This window comes from Piliocolobus tephrosceles, chromosome 9 (genome assembly GCF_002776525.5).
Source record: "Piliocolobus tephrosceles isolate RC106 chromosome 9, ASM277652v3, whole genome shotgun sequence".
NCBI lineage: Eukaryota > Metazoa > Chordata > Mammalia > Primates > Cercopithecidae > Piliocolobus > Piliocolobus tephrosceles.
The window spans coordinates 111972493-111987903 of NC_045442.1; the positions used below are offsets into that span (position 1 = coordinate 111972493).

General features: G+C 35.8%; 1 protein-coding gene across 1 annotated transcript in view; it reads right to left on the reverse strand.

Annotated features, from left to right (window-relative positions):
- The window catches only part of MALRD1 (MAM and LDL receptor class A domain containing 1), a 701386-nt gene that overhangs the window by 375055 nt on the left and 310920 nt on the right, over window positions 1-15411 (reverse strand). The window contains exon 26 of the mRNA XM_026454821.1: window positions 11932-12223. Within this exon, the coding sequence (XP_026310606.1) occupies window positions 11932-12223 (292 nt within the window). The remainder of the gene's footprint in view (window positions 1-11931; window positions 12224-15411) is intronic.

Below are 15411 nucleotides of genomic sequence, written 5' to 3' on the forward strand. Positions count from 1 at the left end.
TACACAATTAATGTGCAAAAATCACAAGCATTCTTATACACCAGTAACAGACAAGCAGAGAGCCAAATCAGGAATGAACTTCCATTCACAATTGCTTCAAAGAGAATAAAATACCTAGGAATCCAACTTACAAGGGATGTAAAGGACCTCTTCAAGGAGAACTACAAACCACTGCTCAGTGAAATCAAAGAGGACACAAACAAATGGAAGAACATACCATGCTCATGGATAGGAAGAATCAATATCGTGAAAATGGCCATACTGCCCAAGGTTATTTATAGATTCAATGCCTTTCCCATCAAGCTACCAATGAGTTTCTTCACAGAATTAGAAAAAACTGCTTTAGAGTTCATATGGAACCAAAAAAGAGCCCGCATTGCCAAGATAATCCTAAGTCAAAAGAACAAAGCTGGAGGCATCACGATACCTGACTTCAAACTATACTACAAGGCTACAGTAACCAAAACAGCACGGTACTGGTACCAAAACAGAGATATAGACCAATGGAACAGAACAGAGTCCTCAGAAATAATACCACACATATACAGCCATCTGATCTTTGATAAACCTGAGAAAAACAAGAAATGGGGAAAGGATTCCCTATTTAATAAATGGTGCTGGGAAAATTGGCTAGCCATAAGTAGAAAGCTTAAACTGGATCCCTTCCTTACTCCTTATATGAAAATTAATTCAAGATGGATTAGAGACTTAAATGTTAGACCTAATACCATAAAACCCTAGAAGAAAACCTGGGTAGTACCATTCAGGACATAGGCATGGGCAAGGACTTCATGTCTAAAACACCAAAAGCAATGGCAACAAAAGCCCAAACTGACAAATGGGATCTAATTAAACTAAAGAGCTTCTGCACAGCAAAAGAAACTATCATCAGAGTGAACAGGCAACCTACAGAATGGGAGAAAATTTTTGCAATCTACTCATCTGACAAAGGGCTAATATCTAGAACCTACAAAGAACTCAAACAAATTTATAAGAAAAAAACAAACAACCCCATCAAAAAGTGGGCAAAGGATATGAATAGACATTTCTCAAAAGAAGACATTCATACAGCCAATAGACACATGAAAAGATGCTCAGCATCACTGGTCATCAGAGAAATGCAAATCAAAACCACAATGAGATACCATCTCACACCAGTTAGAATGGTAATCATTAAAAAGTCAGGAAACAACAGGTGCTGGAGAGGATGTGGAGAAATAGGAACACTTTTACACGGTTGGTGGGATTGTAAACTAGTTCAACCATTATGGAAAACAGTATGGCAATTCCTCAAGGATCTAGAATTAGAAGTACCATACGACCCAGCCATCCCATTACTGGGTATATACCCAAAGGATTACAGATCATGCTGCTATAAAGACACATGCACACATATGTTTATTGCGGCACTATTCCCAATAGCAAAGACTTGGAATCAACCCAAATGTCCATCAGTGACAGACTGGATTAAGAAAATGTGGTACATATACACCATGGAATACTATGTAGCCATAAAAAAGGATGAGTTTGAGTCCTTTGTAGGGACATGGATGCAGCTGGAAACCATCATTCTCAGCAAACTATCACAAGAACAGAAAACCAAACACCGCATGTTCTCACTCATAGGTGGGAACTGAACAATGAGATCACTTGGACTCGGGAAGGGGAACATCACACACCGGGGCCTATCATGCGGAGTGGGGAGGGGGCAGGGATTGCATTGGGAGTTATACCTGATGTAAATGACGAGTTGATGGGTGCAGCACACCAACATGACACAAGTATACATATGTAACAAACCTGCATGTTACGCACATGTACCCTAGAACTTAAAGTATAATAAAAAATAAAAAAATAAATAAATAAATTCAAGCATTATAGGAGTGAATTGGATACACTGAAATTGATAACCAGAGAGTTTATAAAAATAAATAATTGGCTCTTAAATTTAAATTATTGACTCACGGGCTGGTCAGAAATTCAGAGTATTGCTATGATAGCCCTAAAAGAATTTCTTCTTGCTTGTAGGCACAAAGCTGATGTAGGCAAAAATCAGACACAGGATTTGACTCACCAGATTGCAGAATTAGAATAAATATTAAAACCAAGCCTGGAAAGGTCCTATAAGTATTATTTGGGGCACTTTCTGGAGGAAAAAAAATTTGAATCTTTAGAATCAGAATGACACATCTAGAAAATGTATACAACCACAAGTGATTCAAACAATAAAACTCAACTTTTGATAAGTAATGCTGGCGTTAGTCAGGCTTTAAATGCAGATGATCTAAATCACTGTAAACATTTTGAGCAGAATGTAATTTTATGGAGAGAATTTTACATAGATAAACTGTTGAAATGGTTGGAGGAATGAGCCCTATTGAGGTCTTCCAGAAACGGCTCCCAGAATTGGCTCTCCATGAAACCGACTAACAATACAGAAGTCACAGAACATCTTTCTTGATGACTTCTGGGAAATTAGACATCTTCTGAGTGTAACTAGGGATAAGTCAACATTCAAGTAAACATCCTAGTTACACAGCACATGATAACAAAAAATAGTAAGTTCCTTTATTAAGATGTAGGCTTAGCTGCTATGCCAAACCACAAGATAGCAGTGAAAAGGTGAGAGATTATTCTCTTTTTCACAGAAAATACGAGCTAGGAAATCGTAGGCTGATGTGGCAGCTCTTTAGTATTTGGGGGATAGGACTCAGACCCCTCCTACCGTTCAGGAACTGAGATCAAAGATTGAGTGCCTACCCTCACATTCACATGCTGGCCAGTGGGAAGGAGAGAAGGGAAATGGAGGGAATGCCTCTTCTCTTTAATTGCACAATCTATAGATTATGTATAGTATCTGTTTACATTCCATTGGCAAAATACGTTCACATGTTCCACACTGGTGATAACAGAGACTGGGAAATATAGTCTTGACTCTGTTTGACTATGTATCTATATCAGTATTGGGAGTTCTATCACTACAAGAAGCAGAAGAGAATGCCTGTTGAGGAGCAAATAGCAGACTACCACACCTCCAGTCTTGGGTGATTTAATAAAACAATGACACTTTGTTTAGGCAGCAGTGCTTACTTTTATATAGTTAATTTATGTAATAATGAGACCACAGCAAAGCTATATGAAGGAATGAATTTCAAATAAAAACTTCACTGCTTACCTTAACTAGAGATTTTAAAATAATACTATGCTACTATGAGTTAATATTGCAGTGTAATAGTATGCAATATAATTGATAACACGATTACTATTTTCTACTAAATCATTCCATAATTTTAATACATAATAATGTCATGCATTTTTAAATTGATGCACTGGGTAAATAATGTGGGAGAAGCTGCTGTTTCAATATTTATAAGGCTGTTTACTATGTGTTGTTACATTCAAAATGAATTTTAAATATATTGAAAATATTAGCTAGTATTTCCAGGAGTGTTTTCCATGTAGGCCATGCAGAATTTTATACAATTTCTGTTCTATAACGTCTGAAATTGGAAGAATGAGGATAGGTAAAATATAGTTATCACCAGCAAGACTGGAATTTGGGAATGGGAGTGAGAAGGGATGGGTAGACAATCCAGTTGCCATAATGAAGAAATTTTAGTTCTTAAGACAAATACACAAAAAAAAGCAGGTTTCCAGGAAAATATCTTATATTTAAAGGAGAGAGGCTGTGGAGCTATTTAGGCTACTTATTATTAGATCCACAAACAGAAGATAAGTATTTTTAAATAGACCTAGGTAGCAGAAAAGAAACAAGAGCTTTCAGACCTTAAAAGGCCCAGTTCGTCCCTGGCCATTCAGACATCTGAAGTCTCACAAGTCCAAGTGCTGACCAAATACATATACCAGCATGCCCCATGGAGAATTTAAACAAAGTATAGCCCCCATTCATATACTTTTAGTAATGTGTTCCTGAAAGTCAGATGTCCTGCTTATATAAATGAAATGCTATATCCTAGAGGCAATTTCCCTTTATAATTAGAATAATTATTTTAATTTCTCTTTTAAAATTTCCCATTATGTAAATGGGGATAATTATAATGTATTCCGTATCCAATATCATTCTAAGTTCTTAAAATGCAGATGACATCCAGTGAAACTAATAAAGGTGTAATGCTTGTCACGGCATTTGCAAGGGCCATAAATTCTTTTAAATCAGTAATGTTCATCAGTGAGATGAGCTGATTTATTGGGTCTTCACTGCTGTCTTCTTTAGACTAACATTACATGTTTATATGAATAAACTTGGTAGTGAATCCCTCAGTTAGATTTTCCAAGTGTTCTTTAATTATTCTTTTTCATCTACTTCATCAAAGCCAGCTCTCCTGGGTCAAAATCCTATATTCTTTTATCTTCTCCTACATTGTGATGTATTTTTTTCACTTGCTTTGCTTTCCTCTCCACAACTTTCTCCAACACTTTCTCAACTTCTAGGGCCACTTATAGCTCAAATTAGACAAAAACATGACTACACAGGAAAGACAATAGTGAATTTATTTGGAAGAACTGTGCAATGGAGTATTGGCCCACAGTGCATCTAATGCTGTGCTGTTTCTCCCAGTTCCAGCAACATCCATGATGAACAGCCTCCATTGCCACTCCACAAAATCTGCAAAATGTCTTTGTCTACCGGGTTGGAATGGAACTTGTATTTGGAATGGAACTTGTGATTTTTCTTGCACAACATACTGTATGAACAGTAGTCTAGTGAGTTTGGGGTGATGTCAATGTGTATTTCCAATACAGGTATTAGTCAAAAACCAAAAACCAAAAGCAAAAAGAGGGATTCTGTGAAATTTGGATATTAAAAACCAGTAACTGTTTTACTGGGAAAACATTAATTTGGAAAATATTCTGTGGAGCATGCCAATATTTTTAAAAATGAACTTTTCTCTACCCCCAATACATCATATCCAGCCAACTCATCAACTTCTCTGAATCTCAGTTATATTTTGTAAGGTTTTCCAGGTTCAAAACTGTAATCTTTTCTTCGTGTCCTTCGTCCATCAGTGGCCGTCCTGTCAATTCTATCCCTGGATCTTTATTGTGACTATTCTTTCTTCTCCATTTCTTATTATGAATAATCAGTTAAACCACCACATTTAGCAATTTAGAAATTTTAGAGGCTTTTTGAAAGCAATTTTTTTTTTCTGAAGAGAAAATGAAGGCAAAGGAGATTTGAACCCTTGCTTTGAGTAGCGAATAGAACATGAGGAAAAAAGAACAGCAAGTATAAAATATGCTTTTAAGAAATGTCAACATGTGTACAGTTTAATTTCGTAGTCTCCTTAGCGGGAATAAAGAGAGGCAAAGAAAGTAACAGCTAACACTGACTATATGCCACACATTGTTCAAGAAGCACTATATGTTACTATGTGATTTATTTTTCAAATCACTCAGAAGTAGATTCCAACAGTCCCAATTGTACAGAACATAAAGATAGGAATTAGAGAGGTTTAAGTAGATTAGCTGACATCACACAGTAAGCAGTGTCAAGATCGACGTTTATGTCTTTAAATCTCAGAATGTAACACATGTACTTTGCGCGAAACAGCATATGTAGGTTTCACTAAATTATTTAGCCATATACGACCAGCCAGATATTCCTAACTCAGGACTCTGATTTGCTACACCACCATTCTCATCACCAGGCATTAGTTTTAAAGCACTGCTAAATATTGCAGAGAAATGAGTGGCTTGAAAGATGAGCTATTCAGTCCTCATTGTTTTCCATACATTTTTAAAAGAAATTGATTACCATATTATATCCCAAAACAAATACATTGAATAACTCCTATTTGGAAGTAGCTGTGGTGATTAAACTCACTCTCTCTCTTTCTCTCTCTCTCTCACACACACACACAAACACACACACACTTGACTCCTGCCCTGATTGCATATATATAGGTTTTCTTAAACACCTGTCAATAAGTAGAGAATATGACCGTGATTTAATTTGCATATGGACATTTAGAAGAAGAAAGTTGGTTGTCTTTTTCTTATTAAAATTCATAAAACAATTATTTTTATCTTTCATCATTTAGCAATTAACAAAATTGCCATCAAAGTAAGCTCTTAAATATGACTCCTAGGGACTTAAGAATAATTTAATATTACTTTTGCTAATAAAGCCCTGGGTCTATTTTGATTAATCAGAATTACTGATTTCAGATTCTGCTCAATTGCATCTTCCTAAATATATACATTTTTTTCCCTCTTGTCTTTTCTATTTTAAGCTATCCTTGATGGAGTTGTTAGCCTAAACACATGAATTCAGATGAAAAGTGTGTGTGAGCTAGAGTCATTTCCAAAAGTTTAATGGATCTTGTTACTGTTGATGGAACATAATGCCATTTATCCCAGTTCACTCTGTGCAAATTCGAAGTTAAGTGTTTTTGCAGTAATGAGAAATTAAGAATCATTAAACATTCTAAAGATACACACACATACACTACTCACGAGACATCAAAAATAAATTAGAGATGTTTTCAATAAATAATAAGATTTTATAGTTATAATGTAATATAAAATAAGGATATGCTTTTGATATCTGCAAGAAATATAATTTTGCCAAAACAAAGAAACATGTTCTTAATAAAATGCAAATAAACAAGGTTTACTGTCAAATGTTTATGCCACCTAAAGAATATGGGTAAAGACATAAAAAATATAGGATAATGTAACATGAGATTTTTTTAACTGAAAAATACCTACATATGCCAGACATTAAAAAAATTACGTGGGCAGTTACCTCTTTTGATTCTTAAGAGTCTTAGAACCTAAGAACATGTGGAAATTATCTCTGCTTTATAGATGAGGAAACTGTGTCTCAGACAAATTGGGTAAAAATAGCTAATAAGAGGAGAGTCTGATATTAATACCTATTCTACTAGAACATGGTGCCTGTGCTTTCACATTTGACCTTGAGGTGCATTTTTCTCTCTCTTTTTTTTTTTTTTTTTTCAGATGGAGTCTCACTCTGTTGCCCAGGCTGGAGTGCAGGGGCAAGATTTCAGTTCACTGCAACCTCCACCTCCCAGATTCAAGCAATTCTCCCTGCCTCAGCCTCCCAAGTAGCTGGAATTACAGGCACCTGCCACCATGCCTGGCTAATTTTTGTATTTTTAGTAGAGATGGGGTTTTGCCATGTTGGTCAGGCTGCTCTCGAACTCCTGACCTCAGGTGATTCACCCACCTCAGCATCCCAAAGTGCTGGGATTACAGGTGTGAGCCACTGTACTTGGCAAGGTGAATTTTTGTACTTCTATTAAACAGGAAAATAGCTGAAATTCTTGGAAATTTACAAATATCACATCAACTAATGGAACTCTTTTGTCAGAGACAGGCCCAAAAGTGCCCTAGAGTGTTGATTTTATCTCCTTTGTTGTCCACTGGGGTAACCAATAGACATGAGTACCTACTGGGTAATTGAAATGTGACTAATTCAAATTGAGATGTGCAGTGAGTGTACAATACACACTGGATTTAAAAACTTAGTATGTAAACAATAATGCAAAATATCTCATTAATACTTTATATTGATTTTGTGTTAAGCTGGTAAAATTTGGGTAGATTGAATTAAAATATATTATTAAAATTAATTTCATTTTTTAAAATGTCACTATTAGAAAATGTAAAAGTAAATATGTGGCTTACATTTGTGGCTGTATTGGAAATTTATGCTATTCCTTAACTCGCTTGCACCAACTTCCATAAATAGAAAAAGAAATATTCTGGCTTTTTATTTGTTCAAGATACCACTATTCCCACCTCTGGCTTTATCCTCCCCTCCATATAAATATAGATAGATGTTAGATGTAGATATAGATACACATAGATATAGATATACCTCACCAAGAAAGATGTTCTGTAACTTCATATAGATATACATGATATATCTATATCTATATATATAGATAGATAGATATAAATATATTTCACCAAGAAAGATGTCCTGTAACTTCTCTAGTGGTAGTTGGTCTCAGGAGAGCCAATTCTGGGAGCCATTTCTGGAAGACCTCATTAGAGCTCATTCATCCAACCATTTCAACAATTTACGCATATAAAATTGTCTCCATTGAATTACATATTTAGAGTGACTCATATTGTCTGCATTCCCACCTAACCCCAGCATATATATACATATATACACACATATATACATATATACACATATACGTATATATACATATATACATAAATACGTATACATGTTTATGTCTACATATGTGTATATACATATATACATATATGTATATATTTACACGTTTATGTGTATATATGCATATATAGATATGTATATATGTATATATAGATATGAATATATGTATACACATATGTGTATATATAGACGTGTGTATATATATACACATACATGTATACTTATATGTGAGTATGTATATACACACATACTTCTCTAAAAATATCAGAGACTCCTACAGAGTCTTCTAAACTTACAATGAAGTTAAGGTGTTTCAGAATTATTTCACAGCTTGAGTCTCTAAACCAAGTTTAGCATTTCACTTTTACCAAGAAATGGGTGTATACTTTTAGTTTCTAAAGGCACAATTAAAGGTACATCAAGTAGTTTATATGAAAGCGAACTCCACATGAATCTGCTTCACTTGAATGTAAGCATTACAGCTGAGATAGCTATATAAATATTGCAGTATCTCACCTTAATTTTCAGAATGCTCTAATCATAGAAATAAAGGCATTCAGTTGTTTTTCTTGGAGTCTTTCTACTGCAGACATTCCCACAAGTTATCATACTTTATATGAATGGATAATCTTTTTTATTTTAATGTAATAAATTATATTAATGTTTAATATAAGTAACCTTTTATATTAACTTTTCATATTCTTATATTAAATTCTTATTTATTCTTTGTTTTCTAAGACCATTTAATATCCTTTTGATGTAGGTTTGAGAAAAAATTAAACTGATACCCAAGGTGGTCCACAATTTGACTCTATTTCCCTTGTAATATCTCAGATAGCTACATGAGGTGCCCACCTCACCCAAATCATCACCCACAGCCCACCCTGCAGCATGCATGACACGATCCCTGTTCTTTCTTATGCCATTTAGCCTGCCTACAGCACTCTCACGACCATATCCTTTATCTGGTCCTCCAGGGCTCAAATTCCACCGCCCCTGCCCTACAAACCGAAGGAATCTTTCCCTCCTATGAGCTCTAAGTGTGGTTCCAAATTCTTGAGCACCCTATAAATACATTTCAAATTAGATATCCTCAGCTGAATGTTTTATTTTTCTCTACAACCTCATAAAATATTTTTGCTTACTTTTCTCCAAATTTCTTTACTGTTTTTAATATTTGCAGATACACAATAGCTGTACATACTTATGGGTGACATGTGATATTTTGATACAAGCATGCAATGTGTAAAGATCAAATCAGGGTAACTGGGATAACCATCACCTCAAACATTTATCATTTTTTTAAATGTTGGGACCATTCCACATCCATTCCTCTAGTTATTTGGAAATATACAGTAAATTACTGTTAATTACATTCATCCTATATACGACATGAATGGAACTGGAGGATATTATGTTAAGTGAAATAAGCCAGGCACAGAGACAAATATCACGTGCTCTCACTCATATTCGAGAACTAAAAAAAACTGATCCCACAAAGGTAGAGAGTAGAATGGTAGTTACCAGAGGCTGGAAAGGGTAGTGGGGATGGGGGGATAAAGAGAGGTTGGTTAATAGGTACAAAAATACAGTTAGATAGAAGGAATACAATCTAGTGTTCAGTAATGTATAATGTTTAAATATTTCTCCTGGCATTTAGTTACATCCTACTCAATATTAAAGTTATTCAGGGATTTTTTTTCTACCCACTTGCCATCTTGTATTATTTTTAAGAGCAATTCTTTTAAAAAATAAATTCATTAAAAATTTTAATATACCCTCTCAAATATTATGATATTCAAAGAGCTCTGGTGTGATTCATCTGTGCCCTTAATTTGTAATTAATGTACAATCAATACTGTTTTGCACATACTTTAAAATTTTCCTGTTGGATGTTTCCTAAAATATGACCTCATTCAAGATTTTACTACTTTAAGGTCTTAAAATCCCCAACAAGATTGGTTTGTTCCTTTTGTATCCCACTCAATAGTTTTTAATTAGATTTTAAAGCGGTTTAACTTTTTCTTTTAATGTTGCTTCCTTGAGTCAGGCATGTGGCGCAAGCCTGTAATCCCAGAACTTTGGAGGCTGAGGCAGGTGGATGGCTTTGAGCTCAAGAGTTTGAGACCAGCCTGGCCAACATAACAAAAACCCATCTCTACTGGGGAAAAAAAAAAAAAAAAAAAAAAAAAAAAAAAAAAAAAAAAAAAAAAATTTTGCTCCCTCACCAATGGGATGCTACAAGATTATTTTATATTGTGATCAAATAATTACTCTTCAAAGGACCAGACTTATCTAAGACCTATATCTGCCATCAAACATCCCACACAGAATGAAAGGCAAAGCTTTCCTTGGAGAAGTAGAGTACTCTTGGGCATGTGCATCACCTTTGCATTAAATCCACCTATGAATATTTCCCTTTCATTACAGTCTTAAAATGTTTATTTGCTTTCCTCTATACTATTCTGTATAGTGTTAGAAGCTTGTCAGGCAAAGAGCCTGTTTAATTGTCCACTGGGAAACATTTATCTAGAAACTTCCATGTAACCAAATGAAAACCCTCCCTTTGAAATAAATGGGGAAGGCAGAAATGGCAACATTGTCCATTCCGCCTACTATGTTAGAAGCCAGAGCATACAAATTAGTTTGCTTTTAATAAACCATTTTTATATTCATCAATTATAATAAATATAATTTAAATATCAATGAAACTGTACTTCTGTTTTCTACACTAAACTCATGGTTAAAAAAATTAATATCTGCTAGGCATGGTGGCTCATGCCTATAATCCCAGTACTTTGGGAGGCCAAGGCAGGTGGATCTCTTGAGCCCAGGAGTCTGAGACCAACCTAGGCAATACAGCAAGACCCCATCTCTGCAAAAAACACAAAAATTTGCCGGGTGAGGTGGATCATGCCTGTAGACCCAGCTATTCAGGAGGCTGAGGTGGGACGATCAATTGAGCCCAGGAGGAAGAGTTTGCAGTGAGCTGAGATTGTACCACTGCACTCCAGTCTGTGTGACTGAGCTAGACTCTGTCTCAAAAAAAGAAAAAAGTACTATCTATTAATCACTGGCTAACAAAATTCACTCCTTTGTCATGTTAATAATATATATTGCATTTATTTTCATCTCTAACGTTTAATATTATATGGGTTAATGGTGCTTGCTAAATACTGCTTATAGCATTGTCTCTGTAGGAATTACATTGAACATCTGCCAACTCAACATTTGAGTAAAATTCTTTCAACAAATTATCAACAGTTATTTTAGGTTAAAAGGACATATGGACACATTCAATTATCTACTCTGTTTCAATATCAAATTGGCTTGCTCATGGGTCCATGAAGAAGGTGGCAAATATCATAACCACAAAAATGTCTAATTAAAATTGAACAACCCTGTCCTCAATTTACTTATGTTTTATTGGAAGCGAATCGATGTTTGCTTAGAATTAAATTCTGAAGCAGATTGCAAACAAAGGAGTCTTCTCTTACTTTATCGATCTAAGAGGAAGCTGACTAAACAGAGAAGGCGGAAACTGATAAACAGACCAAAGCTTGGAGAAAATGTGGAAGACATTTTTATGAGTAAAGGCTTGAGAAATATTTTTTTAAGTTTAAAAAGATCTTACATTTTCTTTATGAAAATGATAAATTACTAGGTGTTTACGCTATGTCTTTTGCATCTTCTTTCTTCCTTTTCACCCTTAACCATGCAAAAATACCAAACACACACAGATTAGAATGTACCTGTTGGAAGAGGCACTGCTAGTTCTTCTTGCATGGATTCACGGAGTGATAGACAATTTTCTGTAAGCACAATGTCATCAAGTGCAATGTCACCACGCTGACCTTTCCCAACTCTACCTTCAAATTTGAGTTGGAAGTCTTCATCACCAAACAGTGACAGTTCTTCCCTCCGCCAGAAATTGCCTTGTTCTACAGTGAGGTTCAGTAGAACCTTCGTTTGGTTTGTGACTGACACCTGCATTAAGGTGAGTGCCCCAATGCCATTTCCATACATGTGATAATGGAAAATAATCTGTAATCAAGAATAAGAATATACATATGATATGATTAGTATAATTAATATATTATTTTCAATTCTATCCCACCGCCCTCTTCTTTATTAACACATTTCTGGAGGAAAATTACAGCTATTTATTCTCTTGCTCTGTCTACACTTTAACACTGAGTGAAGTCAGACCAGCTTTGAATCATATGTTGCAATGTATGGGAGACAGCAGAGGAAGAATCAAATATAAATTTAGTAGGAATAAAAGAGCTGAGTTTATGTTCTTTCTGTGACTTCTAAAAGCAAGATTCCTTCATAAACTCTTAGAGCCCATTGTCAAAGGAATACAAGATCATTAAACTGCAATGCATTATATAAAAAGACTTTTCATGATTAAGAAATAACAGGAAAAGAAGATTATTTTTAATCTCATGAAACTTATTTTCTTCTCTTCTTTTGCTTATTCCACTGCCATTTTGGTACTTGAAACACTTTCTCAGTTCTGTAAGATTCTCTGGGCTTCATTTAAATACATCAAAACCCCAGAATAGTAATTATCCAAATTTTACTTGAAATGCTACCAATGGACTTTTGCAGAGCAGCCTGGGGAGCTCTTCTCTGAATAAAAATTAATAGAAAGTATTTTCAGGGATTAATATTTCAATGTTGCAAAGATGAAATTTACTAGATTTTGAGTGATTGTTACACAGTGAAAAAAGTCAGTGAAAAAACCCAGGAAATTCTGGGAATAGAACAGGACAGGTTAGGAGCAGTAGGAATTCAAAGCCTTTAAAGCTTTTGTCTTGTCATTTGTGTGAATGAGGGAAAACCGTGACAAAGGTGCCCTGCACACAGGAAAAAGACATGTTTGAAACACTAGCAGTCACATATATCATGCTCTACAAGAAGAAAAATGAGCACCATTAAATCACATATGCAGTGTATTAATCCAGAAAGGATCAACCAAGAATGGGTGAGCCATAAAGTGACTCTACCCATCTCCCAACTGATGAAATCTTTAAATATTATACTATGACCCCAAAATATTTGTTCTATGGACTAACTTTCCCCACATGAGCTCTATGATCATTATGGATTGTTCTGGTACTGGAGAAACTTGGGTACCATGATTCATTTGAGTGAGAAACAAAGTGGCCAGGGGCCAACCTCTCAGACAGCATCCCAGGGCCACCTGTCCGGCACACTTCTGCAAGGACCCCTTGTGGCTATAGAGGGTCTTCTCCTTTTGTGTTTGTCTTATTTGTGCAACAAATATGAAGCCTATGTTTTATGTCTCAGTAAATACGTCTGTATCTTCTTCAGGTCATTTGCTGAATGATGCCATCAGGTTAACATGCAAACAGATGCACCAATACCCCTATTTCCAGGGGGAACACCTGGTGACAACAAAGCCTAACACAGGATAGTGAGAGTGAATAAAAATCTTCTAAGCATTGGTAGGCCCAGTGGCTCACACCTGTAATCCCTGCACTTGGGAGGCCAAGACAGGCGGATCACCTGAGGTCAGGGGTTCAAGACCAGCCTGGCCAATTTGGTGAAACCCTGTCTCTACTAAAAATACAACAACAACAACAATAACAACAACAACAACAACAACAAAATTGCTAGGCGTGGTGGACTGTGCCTGCAGTCCCAGCTACTCAGGAGGCTGAGGCAGGAGAACTGCCTGAACCTGGGAGGCAGAGATTGCAGTGAGCAGAGATCACACCACTGCACTCCAGTCCAGGCAATAAAGTGAGGCTCCATCTCAAAAAGAAAAAAAAAAAAAAACCATTAAGGTCTGATCTCTTCTCTCATCACCCTATATATGCATCCTTCCTACACACTAACTCCCACAAAGAAAAAAAAACTGATTATCTCTGCTTGAAAGGTATTCCACAAGCTGAAGGGGCAGAGGTGATTCTCATAAAAATCTGGGAGATCAATCTGCTTACCTGATGAATACATTTTTAATATGGGAGACCCAATATTTCCCAGCACAATCTTTCCTTACATATTCTTATTCAATCTATATCATAAATATTCATAAAATGAACCATTCATCATTAATTTTTTGACATTTCTTCCAGGCATACTTCATTATTCTCACACAGATGTTTAAAATATTGGGGACTCTAGTTCTGGGACCAGGGGAATATAGCAATGGATGAAATCTTAGTTACTACAGTATGAAAAAATATTCACCAGACATTTTCAGAAGTGTCTCAATAGAAAAGCTTAGATGTCAACCTGTAATTTTCGTATTTTGTATTTAATATTTAGTTAGGTTTATAAGACTAAAGCTAATGTGTGATTTTCAAAATATCTATAGATGTATAAATTATAATTTATAAACATATAGATGTATATAGACGTATCTAAATTTATAGATGTATAGCCAACATACAGAAAATCTGGTATGCTTGGGTTTTATTCCTGAGAAAGTACCAAGTAATCTGGAAGGTAGCAAAAACAGATAAAAACTATACTTGATAAAAACTCAATTTTTGCCAAAATAGTTTTGTATGATTTACTTTCATTCTAGACTGCTGACCAAGTTCTATCACTAAAACTCTCATCTGGTCATGTCACTTCGCTAGCAGAAAATCTTCACTGTCTACGTGATAGATGAAATTGCTCTATGAGAGTTAAACTATAAAATCAACTCAGGATGAGACAGAAAAACTTTTAAGACAAAGTAAAAGTTTAACATGTATTCATACTATGGCGGTGCTAAGGTGTTGAAGGCTGTTTGATATGTCTCTCTCCCATGGTTAGGGCTCTGTCAGTTGTGGACACAGGCACGGAGAAGTGTAAGTTGGACCGGGCAGAGTGGCTCACGCCTATAATCCCAATACTTTGGGAAGTCGAGGTGGGCAGATCACCTGAGGTCAGGAGTTCGAGACCAGCAACATGGTGAAAACCCTGTCTCTACTAAAAATACAAAATTAGCTGGGATGATGGCGCAAGCCTGTAATCCCAGCTCCTCAGGCGACTGAGGCAGGAGAACTACTTGAACCTGGGAGATGGATGTTGCAGTGAGCTGAGATCACGCCACTGCCCTCCAGCCTGCGCGACAGAGTGAGACTCTGTCGAAGGGAAGGGGAAGAGGAAGCGAAGGGAAGAAAGTTTCTGGGTGTAATTTGTTTGCTTTTCAGAGTTCAAACATTGGGGAACACTCTAGTCAAAATACATGTGCTCAGAAATTAGAGACT